The 12,271-nt window shown below is 40.5% G+C and overlaps 1 protein-coding gene across 3 annotated transcripts in view; it reads right to left on the minus strand.

Annotated features, from left to right (window-relative positions):
• Nucleotides 1-12,271, minus strand: part of Reln (reelin) — a 459,087-nt gene that overhangs the window by 90,277 nt on the left and 356,539 nt on the right. For all 3 annotated transcript variants that reach the window (XM_036180358.1, XM_036180357.1, XM_036180359.1), the window contains 5 exons: nucleotides 10,546-10,717; nucleotides 9,898-10,098; nucleotides 7,371-7,603; nucleotides 2,607-2,764; nucleotides 825-1,032 (listed from right to left, as the gene is read on the minus strand). In XM_036180358.1, the coding sequence (XP_036036251.1) occupies nucleotides 825-1,032; nucleotides 2,607-2,764; nucleotides 7,371-7,603; nucleotides 9,898-10,098; nucleotides 10,546-10,717 (972 nt within the window). The remainder of the gene's footprint in view (nucleotides 1-824; nucleotides 1,033-2,606; nucleotides 2,765-7,370; nucleotides 7,604-9,897; nucleotides 10,099-10,545; nucleotides 10,718-12,271) is intronic.

Genomic DNA, 12,271 nt, shown 5'->3' on the forward strand with positions numbered 1-12,271 from the left:
AACCTAGATAAAGTAATCTTGGAAACGCAAGATGAGGGAAAGAATATTCCCCACCAAGATGTTAAAGATTTAGAAGGACAAACAGTCACTTGTCCAATACTGACTTAGAGTGAGCTGGCTAAATTTTCACACCTGACACTCAGTGTGAAGTAAATTATGCCTCTGCCCATGGCAACCAATGAATCCTGCTGGGCATGCAGACCTTTGAGGACAGGATGCCGAAAGAATATGGAACAGACTAACAGTAGAAAAAATATGAAAGGCAACACCAGATTTTTAGTAAAAACCACGCCTAAAACTTATTTTTTTTCTCATTTTCTTCCTTCTAGTTTCTACATAACTTAATTGATGTAAAAAGCACAGTTTCATTTTAGGTGTGCTAGTATTTCATTTGACCTCAGAGCCAAACAGTTCTTGGTTTCACCGGTAGGTGGCAGAGTAGGCATTTAAATTGGGGGGGGGGCAGTTTCAGTAAGTGACCACCTAAGTATATGGAGGAATCATTTTTGGACATCAAATTCAAAGTAGAAATTATTTGCTTTATCAGTTTACATTAAGAATGTGTAAGAGTTTACAGATTAACATAGAACTTTCATAAACTAAGGTGAATATATACTAGATATAGAGGGCTTGACGCAGAGTGTGCGCTGATTAACGAACTCTGGTGTGATTTTTTGCATTTACCCATATACTTTATTATACAGCTTAAGTTAAGCTTCATTTTTTTTTTTACATATTATAACCCATAGGTAGAAGCATTATACAAGATACTCAGCAGCAATAGTCTACTATGTTCAGAAGAAATGTTCCAGTCAACAACTTGCCTGATATTCCTGGTGTCCAATGGGACAGTCCTGGCTTCCCGTTTCCCAAGGCCATTGAAGTAGAGGGACCTGCCATCGTTGAGTGTCCCACAGCCAGTCCCAACCTGACCTCCTGTTATCTTGTACCACAGTGGGCTTAGCTTCCCTTCAAACCGATCGAACATCTCACTGTGGTTAGGGATATCTGACACACAGGTTCCTTGTGCAGCTTCAGGAAAAGAAACATGTAGAAGTTTTGTTGGGATCACTAAGGATTAAAAAATACATTTGATACATGGGCAAGGAAGAGTCCACACTGTGCAACTGTCTGCCTAAAGATAGCCATTATTACTAAAAATAAAAATTGTTGCTAGGCATGTGCTGTGTGCCTGGAATCCCAGTAGCTGGGAGACAGAGGCAGTAGAATCAGAAGTTCAAGGATAGCCTTGGCCATCTAGTGAGTTCAAAGTCAGTCCAGGCTACATGAGACCTCCTTACAAAGATAACAAAAATCAATAAAATTTGCTATTTTAACATTTTAAAAATACTTTTTTTAATTAAAAAAACATATGTATGTGTGTTTCCTTGCATGTATATGTGTCTGTACAAGCAAGTGAGGGTCTTGTGGAGGCTGGAGGCATTAGTGTCCCCAGAGTTACAGACAAAGGTGGTGGTGAGCCACCCGATGTAGGTGTTGGAAATTAAACTCAGGTCCCTGCAAGACTGAGCCATCTTTCCAGCCCTTGTGATTCACTTATTTGTAAAGGAGGCTAATACTGGGACTATTGGATCTCCATGGGTGCTCCTACCTGGGGGCCTGTGTGAGCAGAGATCCTATCCATGATAGAGAATTAAAAGATGCTGTCCTCGAAACTATACATGACACAGAAGCCTTGAGAGAGCAAGCCAGTCTGTTTCTGGTTTCTCAGATGAAGGACTGAGTATCAGCAAGCTGGGAAGGGCCTTTGAAGTTGTTGCCAGGAAAACTTTAGAAGCAGATTTTGTAGCTTAAGATATTTTCTCCAATTTTATGCTTTAATCTCAGCTCTCTCAAAACTTTTGCTATGGCAACACTCAAAGGTGGATGTTATAAAAAACAAAAACAAAAACAAAAACTCTAAACTTCTTTTATAAAGCTATCATTTGACAGTCTTGGGCTTAGTATTTTATATTGTAGTTATATATAGAGACATATATTTCGTGTGTGTGTGTGTGTGTGTGTGTGTGTGTGTGTGTGTGTGTGAGAGAGAGAGAGAGAGAGAGAGAGAGAGAGAGAGAGAGAGAAACAGAGACAAAGACAGAGACAGACAGAGACAGAGACAGAGACAGAGACAGAGAGAGAGACAGAGAGACAGAGAGCAGAGGACCCTGAAGGCATCTCATTAAGAATGTGATTTGGGTTTTAGAGAGAAACCATGTGAGCACAGGGCCCATCTCTAGCAATGCCTACCTATGGGACCCAAGAAGAATTGTTAAAAAAATCCACTCACCTGCCTCTGTTTCCACAAATGTCGACATGGTCAGCAGTACTATGGAACAATTTTTCTTATGATCAAATGAGATAAAGTAAAAGGTATTTACTAAAAGTTTGGCATGATGTAGGGCCCTAAGCAATGTTCGTTATGATTGCTATTATTAACAAACACATTCTCTCTAGGGAGTGGAACTTGGCAGGTTTGCTCAAGTGCCTGGATGGCCAAGTTCTAGGATTCTTAGATACAGGAAATGATAAACCCAGAATATGTTTTCCTTGTAAGAATGAACTTTCACAAGCAAATTGTCAGAGACACATATTGGCCTTACCTGTGTATCCCAGGTCACAGAAACACACACCCGAGATGCAGTCTCCGTGACCACTGCAGTAGCTGGGGCAAGGTTCAGATATGTACACTCCATCCAAGCCAAAGGGAGGCACGTTCTTCTGAGAGCTGCTCTCTTGGATCCATCGGAATCTGGTCTTGCTGTTGGGAGAAACACAGCCACATCTCAGCAGACAAAGAAATGCAGAAAGGCCCAAAATGACTCATGAGAGTCGCACTCCCTGAGTGGCGTGCCCATGTGAAGCACACCGACCTTTCATATAGTATCTCTGAAATCTTTCTCAAACTGCCTAATTTCTTCTTCAGTATCAATAGTTTAATGCCCAGAAGGGATTAGACACAACAGTCTTACATTTTTTTCTACAGAGGACTTTTGTGCCAGATCTATCATAGGTTTTTGTTCACATATTTTCTCGCCCTGTGCTCTTTTAGGAATAACCAGAGGTTATCCTTTCTAGTCAGTCGTCACCCTTCCATCGTGTTAATTTTATGGATAGTATTTGAGAATCTATTTGAAAAAATGTAATTTATTTATAATTTGACAACTTCATGGTTGTATATAATGTATTTTGATTATGCTTATTGTCCATGATGCTCTCTCTGGATCCCTTCTTTCCACAAACTATTTAGCAGGTTCTTGGGGTCATCAAATAGGTTGTTTTTTGTTGGGACACGTGAAGGGACTCTGGCTATTGGTATTGACAAGGGAAGGCAAGAGCTTGTACAGACAGCTCTATTGGAACCCGTCACTCCCCTTCCCTCCTCACCTCATCTTTAAATCTCTAAGATGCTTATTCTGTGGTTTCCTAGTGACCAGATGGGATGCCTCTTAGCATTGCTAACTGTGAATGCACAAAGAAAAATTGCCTTTCCTGCCTTGAGTTGGGAGTGTCAAACTGACCAAGGCTCCACTGCTGTGTACTTGTTAACATTTCTCTACGTTGCACCCGACCTGATGCCTGCTCCTGCTCTCAGTAATGCAACACTGGGTTTGAACACAAGAAAGTTGGTACCTTCAAAGCTGCAACAGAGACAATTACAGAAAACCACAAATAATCAAAATGCAGAGATATGGAGCCCAGTCCCTACCAATTACCTTTAAAACCCAACTCCTGCACCCAAGGCTCAGGGATCATGGCTGAAAGAGTGTAAGAGGCAGAGGAACAGGGAGCTTGCTGTGAGACTGTGTCTCTTAGGAATGTGAGAATCTACATTCATAAAGTTCACCAACATGTCTACCCAAATGGGACTGAACAAGGCCAACAGACAAACTAACTTACACAGGGAAAAGCTCAACTCTACACAAAGCACTGAAGGCTACTAAGGAATGCCGAGTGGGAGAAATAGTCTTCTCCAAGGAAGAGTGTACCTATTGCTTATCCAAAACATACATACAAGTAACATTATACTGACTAAGCAGGTTGTACCTGTGTATTTAGGAATACACACCCACACCCACACACCCACACAGCTACACTCACACCAGCAATGAATGAGGAAAGAGGCCATGCATTTGAAAAAGAATAAGGAGGGGTATATGGGAAGATTTAAAGGAAGGAAAGGGAAGAGGAAAATGATGTAATTATATTACAATTTCAAAAATAAAAGAATAATTAAAAATGTTTATTATAACAATGATGGTGATAATGATAATGATGATAAAGAGCTTGTCAGACCATCCAAAGGAAGAAGGAAATAAGACTAAGTTTAGCCAAAAATAATGTGTAGATTTCACATTAATATGTAGGAGATACAGCCTTTGCAATAAGTTATTTGCAGGTTTCTTGTGTCTCAATGGGACTGCCTCTGAGAGTTGGGAGTGGCAAATATACCAATATACACTTATCACTGACAATGTCTGTCTTCTATAGTTGGGTGGGCTCCTTTGGAAATCCTCTTAGAGTTATTTCAGAAAGAGCGGCATTCCAGTAAATAGTGTAAGCGTGCTGCTTCCTGGCAAGATAGCCCCGCGTTTGAACACTTGCACTCTTGGCTTTTGAATACTGTATTTTGGAGTTTCATGAGCTTAACATATTGCAAAAATTAAACTAATAGCTCATTTACTTGGGATAAGTACAAACATTTTTTTTTACTATTCTTAGCAGAGGGCTCTTTGCCACAAATGCCATCAGTTAGCAACCTGGGGGGAATCCAAATTAATCAGGAAGGTTGAAGATTTTTCTTTTACCAAAAACTAAAATCCAAGAAAATACTCAAATACTGAGAACCTCAAAATGCTGGCCTACTTAATGATGTGAAAACCTGGGGTGATATTGTGTTTCCCAAAATATTGTGCACCCTAATAAACTTATTTGGGATCAGAGAACAGAACAGCCACTAGCTATAGAGGCCAGAAAATGGTGGCACACACACCTTTAATCCTACCATTTCAGAGGCAGAGATCCTTTTGGATCTCTGTGAGTTCAAGGCCTCACTGGAAACAGCTAGGCATAGTAACAAGAGCCCTTAATCCCAGGAAGTGATGGCAGGAAGCAGAAAGGTATTTAAGGTGTGAGGATGACGAACTAGAGCCTGGTTAAGCTTTTAGGCTTTCAAGAAGCAGTTCAGCTGAGATCCATTTGGACTCAGAGGCTTCCAGTCTGAGGAAACAGGATCAGTTTAGGAATTGGCAAGATGAGGTAGTTGTGACCTGTTCTGCTTCTCTGATCTTCCAGCCTTCACCCCAATACCTCGCTCCAGGTTTGTTTGTGTTAGTAAGACTTTCTAAGATTGCTGCTACAAAGGCCAGGCTTCCCTCATATCTCATATGTGCTTTTACCAACTGGGCTATTCCACTCATTAGTGAAGAAACTGTAATTTACAGATTTAGCCACATTTTTCAGAAATCAACATTGGATTTGTGTTCTTTGACTCTTGATGACACTTTCTGTTTTCATAGTGATGTTTTTCATTGCCTGGATACTCCAGTTGGTGCTTATGTATTTGGAAGAGCTGTTTGGGAGCCATGGTTTCAGAAATCATTATGGGAGTGGTTGAGGTGAGGAAAACAAACAAACAAACAAAGAAACAAAATCAGAGCTGCTCCGATAGAGACAGCTTCATAGGAGGCAAGACAAAATGGCTATCCCAGATAGTAAACAGTACATAGGCTGATCCTTCAGAGATAGAGGCATACAGGGCAGAAACCAGGAGCCAAGAGCAATGGGCAAGAGAATTGCTCTCAGGGAGAACTGCCTTAGAGAAGGAAATTCTTGTCCTAGACACTGCTCTTGGCTAAAGGAGACTGAATTAACAGCTTTGTGGTGATGTTCAGTCTTCCTGTGGGCCAGGTAACTGACTCCCATGCACTTCCCAGTTCTTCTTGTTCTCCACTTGTGTTTTTCTCTGCTGAACTACAAAATAACACTGACATATAAAGCCAAGTTATGTGTAACTTGACATGGATCTGATGATTGAAACAGTTTCGTGGCTGGTTTTTGAAAGATTATGCTTCAAGGTTCAACTCACACAGAATTTTATGTCTGATCAAACAAGCATCCCAGACATTTGCCCACCATCAGCTATAGTGCATGTTCTTGGGGTTACACACTTAAATAATGATGGAGGCAGACAATACAGTTAGCTTGAGTAGCTAGATCATGCTCAGTAAATCTGTGATCAATGAATTAGGTGAACAATGTTACAGAAAGAACAGTGTGAGCAGCTTTGTGAATTATGCTACTTTAATCACCGCCATAGCAGGGTGCAGGATAGGTTACCCTTGGCAACCAACAACTCCAAACCCCATGAATTAGTCCAACACAAGTGTGTTTCTTACTTAATTCCATGAAATAAGACTCTTGGAGTATTGCTGAATGACACCAGTGCGTATCCCAGCTCTCTATGTTACACTATCAAGAAGCAATGTAAACAGTGCCTTCCACCATCTCCGTTCTGAAGTCAAAGGCCTTGACTGAGGCACACTTAATGTTACACTCCAGAATTTAATTAAGAACTGTCTACTTGAAGAATATTTTTTTCTAAAATGATGGAGTAAAAAACAATGATCTCTCTCTTTTACCTACTATATCTGATAGAAAATGCTATAAAATTTATTCTAGAATATTGGACCTTGAAAAACATGTCTTTACAAAAAAAAATCAGAACGTTTCTGCTTTTCTTCTTCTTCTCCTTCTTCTTCTTTTTCTCCTCCTCCTCCTCTTCCTCCTCCTCCTCCTCCTCCTTCTCCTCCTCATTTTTCTATTTATCTATTTTTTTTTTACTTACCAATGGGGATGAAACGATACTGTTTCTTAGCTGCCAGGAAGCTGAGAGTTAAATTACTTCCCCCTTTATTGAAACTGATTCACTTCAAAGTTTTAGTCCATTTATCTTTTCCTCTATCACAGCATTTTTAATTTTCTATGTTACTATTTGTTCTAGTAATCTATTTAAAGTGGCCATTTACACTGCAAAATACTTCAACTTTTCTATGTAAGGAGCATTAAATAAATAAAAATCTATGAATGGCAAAAATTTGATGTAAGGTCATGTGGTTCTTTTAACCCTTAACATCTTTTGTTCACTGCTATATACCAGTGCCCAGAATTACATTTGGCATAGGTAGGTGATAAACAAATATTTATTGAATGAATTAATAGATGAGTGAGTAAATAGGATTCACCATCTACTTATGCTATTTTGACAGTTCTATTTCAGTTCTTAACTTTTTTCCTCAAGTCACTATTTGGGTAGGAACAGCCAGACTGAATGACACAATGGCACACAACGAGAGAGGTTGCTTTACCTGGATGCAAGGGACCTTGGAATAGCAATGGTGATTCTTGTCCATTCTTCAAAGTCCCCAGTATAATAGACGGTGGGCTCACTCAATTCTCGGGAGTTCCCTTCACATCCTTTCCCTACTGAAGCTGGAAAACATCCTTCCTTCACCAGGAACCAGGACATGCCAGCATCGTGTGAGTATTGAAGGAGAACTGGGGCAGTGCTGCTGAACTGGCTGGCACACCCTATGTTCAACTGTTAGAGAGAAGGGAAGGATGAGACAGGTTTTCATGCAGATACTGCTCATCACCTTAGGAGCAATGGCAGCCCAGTCCCTGCTACCAACTCAGCATGACATTTAAGTGAAAGAAGGATACAGTTAAGACTCAACCTAAACCCTCTGTAAGTTCTAGAAGGTTTCATTTCAGCAGAGAGCTAGACAAGCTCTTGTCCTATGTGTTTCTAGACTCAGGAAATGTTCTCATTCTCATTCCCAGAGGGAACAAACAGGTAGGGAGCCTGAGAAGCAGCCGTCCTTCAGAACATGGCTGCCCAGAGCGAGGGCTGCCTCTGCTTGCCGTGAAACAAGAATCACTCTCATTCATTCACTTATTTATTTATTTGTTTGTTTTGTCCAAGATCAGTAGAAAAAAAAAATCAGTGTCAAGAAAGAGCGGAGTTTCTATCATAGCATCAATTAAGTAACACAATGCTGAGATGTTCTGACCAAGTCACATGACTATAAACATAAAGTGACATTGTTTAAAAACTGTAAAATATGCAATAGCCACTGCCTTAGCACAGCTATTCTTTTGTTTTCTGCTATTTATTTAGAGGTATGTATTCTGGTTACATAGTTGAAATGATCACGTATTAAGAAGTTCCCTCTAGAAAAGCTGGTGGGCTGACCAGCCCAGCTACCACCCAGGCCCAGAACCAGGGCTATCAGTTGGCCCATCCTAACATCCACCTCATCTATGAACTGCTGGAGCATGTGAAAGGGACAAACCTACAGATCCAAAACAGCAGGATCTCCACAACACAGGACAACAACAGGATATCCAAGAGGAGCCCCAGGGAGAGCCCATTATCAATAGTGCAGCAGAAGCCAGAGGCCTTGAACTAGATCAGAACACTTGCAAGAGAAGGGATGAAAGGGTGAACTGTATGACTCATGGGCCATACCACAGCTTCCACAGTGAGCTTCTTATCCTTTTTCGTTTGTTTGTTTTAAGTTTTGGTTTTTCTTTTAAATTTTGTTTTGTTTTGTGGGAGGTTGCAGGGGCAGAGGGCAGATGTGCATGGGGAGGATGGGAGGGTAGATGTGCATGGGGGTGGGAAGATGGGTGGAACTGGGATTCATAATGTGAAATCCACAAAGAATCAATAAAAATTAAAAGAAAAAAAGAAGTTCTCTCCCTACTCCTTATTTCAGACTGTTTTATTATTACATGATATTATTACTGCAAAAGGTGCACAGTTCTCCCCATGCAGAATCTAATGTGTACCTTACCATGGTATTTGGGATTAATAAATTGAAAAAGTATCAGATGAGAGATGGTATAGTACTCTTTAAGATCTATAATATGATTTTATAGTAATATCAAGTGTCACCAACACAAGCATATAAACATATATACTGTTATTGATGTTTTTCCATTGCAGTTTAATATCAAAACATGAAAAAAGGCAGATTACCATTTCCTAATTGTTATTAGGAAGTAAATTGTTCCTATTTATGACTAACTACCTTGTGTATAGATCTGTGGAAATTATATTGAAGAGCCCCCCACAAACACCTGGTCTCTTGTACATTATTTAGTGTCTGTATCCTGATGTAACATAAGGAACATGTAATTGTGCTAGTTCATTAAAACTGCATTGCTTTTGACTCCAGAATTCACCAGTGGGATTTTATTATAAATAAATACAATGAAATTTTGATTAAGTTCTGAGACAAGAGCTTGTCAAGGTAAATTCTCACTATTTTTGTTGATATGTTATCCAGCGTGGAAAAACAATGTGCTTTAAGGAAAGTGATGAAAGGCAGAGTGAAAATTCACCAAATTACAGGAAGGAAAGTAGAAAATGCTACAGTAAATGCATATGGTTAAGGCTAGGGCTGGAGCTCGGTTAATATGTGCAAGGTCCTAGGCTTGATCACCAATACACAATAAAAACAGAAGCCCCAAACCACTAGTGAGAGAGATAAGTCTGACCTAGAATGATTTGAAAGTAAGGGGTTCTAATGAACCCTCATCACTCTCAGATTGAGAAAAGTCAATTTTATTTTCAATTATGGAAGAGTTGCATGAACAACATAATGCTGTAGGTACAATTTCTTCAACTCCTCGAAAACTAGCCAATTGTTTCTTCCCTCATAAGTAGAGCTGAAGAGATTTACCATCCTAAGACTGTGGGGCCTTTACTCAAGTGTGTCCCCTCTTTAATAGAATATGAAAATTTGTGTTCTCTGAGAGCTTTGCATATGAAAGTGAAAGATATTTCATTCTTTCACCATGCTAGAAAGAGCCCTATTGCATAAATACCTTGAACTGGAGCACATATCCAGGTTTCAGGGTCAGATCTCGTGTAACTGCAAATCGGTCTCCATCTGACTTTCCAAATGCCATGGCTGAAGGTGTAGCAGCACAGAAGCTGTCGTTTTTGGCCAGCCCTTCATTGGCCAACATCAACCACACACTCATTTGATTCATAGGGTAATCAAAAGCTGGCTTCTCATAAAAGTTCTAATAGGAACAATACAAAGTAAAACAGGAAGACAGTTTGATATCTCTGAGAACAAGAAAGACATGTTCAGTTCACGACACATGGACCATAGACCATTCACGTTTCGCTGAAAAATGCAGAGCCACTAAACTAACAGAAAAACACACTAACATTTCCTCTTGATGATTTAACAACCAAAACTATTTTGCCACAATGTATTTTAAACACACTAACAGTTATTCTAATATCTAGACTTCACAATCTTTCTCACATTTGAACAATCTGTGAACTAGCAGCCCAGGACTGTGAACTTTCTTACTATAGAAGGGACATCAACAACAGAAAAGCACAGTCAGATTCACATGACCCAATCCCCGTCAACCCCAGGTCCTTAAGGGAGTCAGCCGCTCTTTCTCTGATCCACTGTGCCAGTCCTCTGCATCGTGGTGTTCTGACATGAGACATACCTGGGGCAGAGTTGGGTTGACCACTGGAATAACCTGCTTCTGCTTCTCTGACAGTATGATGATGTCATCGACTGCCCACTGGTCATAGTCCTCCCCCGAGAACACAGGCTGCCACCAGCGGAACCTGGTACAGGGGGTCTTTGCAGCTGCTGGGAGCTCCAGATAGACAAACCTGCATAGAACAAACCCTTCATGGGTGGGACAGCAAGAGCCACGCTGTTCTTAAAAGCTGGGGAAGTGACGATGGCAGAAACGAGAGAAGGTTTAGTTACTGATCCTTTGGTGCTCCAGAATTCTCCGAGTGTGGACAGACTGCGCAGGAGGCCTAGGCAGTAAGAAAACCTAGTCCTGATTCTGTCCATTTCATCTCTAACTGTGTTTCAACAGATTGGCTCACTGGCTTCTCAGCATTAGGTCACAACTTTGAAAAGATCTGTTGTTATTTTTACTTTATGTATATGGGCGTTTTGCCTGCATGTGTGTAAGTGCACCATGTGTGTGTGTACACGTATAAGCAGGCAACAGTATGTGGCCGTAACTTTTCTGTACTTTTCTGTTGCTGATGTCCCTTCTGTAGCAAGAAAGTTCAGTCCTGGGCTGCTAGTTCACAGAGTGTTCAACTGTGAGAAAGACTACGAAGTCTAGATATCAGAATAACTGTTAGTGTGTTTAAATAGTGAAAAACATGGTGACAAATAGTTTGGCTGTGATTCTCAGTTCTCCTCTTCACGGATTCTGTACTGTTTCCCATTTACTGTTGTCTTTTACTATTGAGAGGACATTTGCATTTTGTCATTTTCCTCACAGATAGATTCAGTACTGTCCGTTAAAACCGTTTCCTAATTTCCGTATTTGTTTGCCGCCATGTCTTTTCTCATGGCTCCCAGCTCAAAGTTTCTTAATGTTTAGTGTCATTTGACATCTGAATCTGGTTAATTTCTTTTAGCCTTCCATAAAAATTTCCACAAATAAATAATTTTTTTCTTTTTATTTGTGCATGCATGTGTGTCTCTGTGCATTGGTATGTTCACACCATTTATGTGTTCATGTGTCTCTGTGCATTGGTGTGTGTATGCCAAATGTGTGTTCATGTGTGTCTCTGTGCAGTGGTGTGTGATCACTGAGTGTGTGTGTGTGTGTGTGTGTGTGTGTGTGTGTGTGTGTGTGTGTGCAAGTGGAGGACAACTTTAGGTATTGGTTCTGGGAACATTCCAACTTTTGTTTGAGATAGGGTCTTTTGCAGGTCTGGGATTTTGCTAATTGACAGGCTGCCTCGTCACTAAACTCTCTGGCCTTCTGTCCCTGCCTTTCACCTTGCTACCACTAGGGTCGTGAGTATAAGCGCTATTCCTTGCTTTTCTTGGGGGTCCTGGGGACCCAACCTCACGTGCTCACAAACCACCCAGTCCTCAGCAATTTATTCTTTATATATACACATATTCTTTACTTATTATATATGATCCAAATCATGATCCTTTTGCCTCAGTGTGGTGATATATTGTGTCCCCCAATATACTGTGCACCCTAATAAAGCTTATCTGAGGATCAGAGGAAAAAGCCAGTCACAGTATTAGACATAGATGTCAGGCAATGGTAGCCCACATTTTTAATCCTAGCATTTGGGAGGCAGAGATCTATTCGGATCTCTGTGATTTCAAGGTCACACTGGGAACAGAGAGCCAGGCGTGGTGGCACACACCTTTAATCCCAGCACTGGTTAACCATA

Source organism: Onychomys torridus, chromosome 3 (genome assembly GCF_903995425.1).
Source record: "Onychomys torridus chromosome 3, mOncTor1.1, whole genome shotgun sequence".
Taxonomy (NCBI): Eukaryota; Metazoa; Chordata; class Mammalia; order Rodentia; family Cricetidae; genus Onychomys; species Onychomys torridus.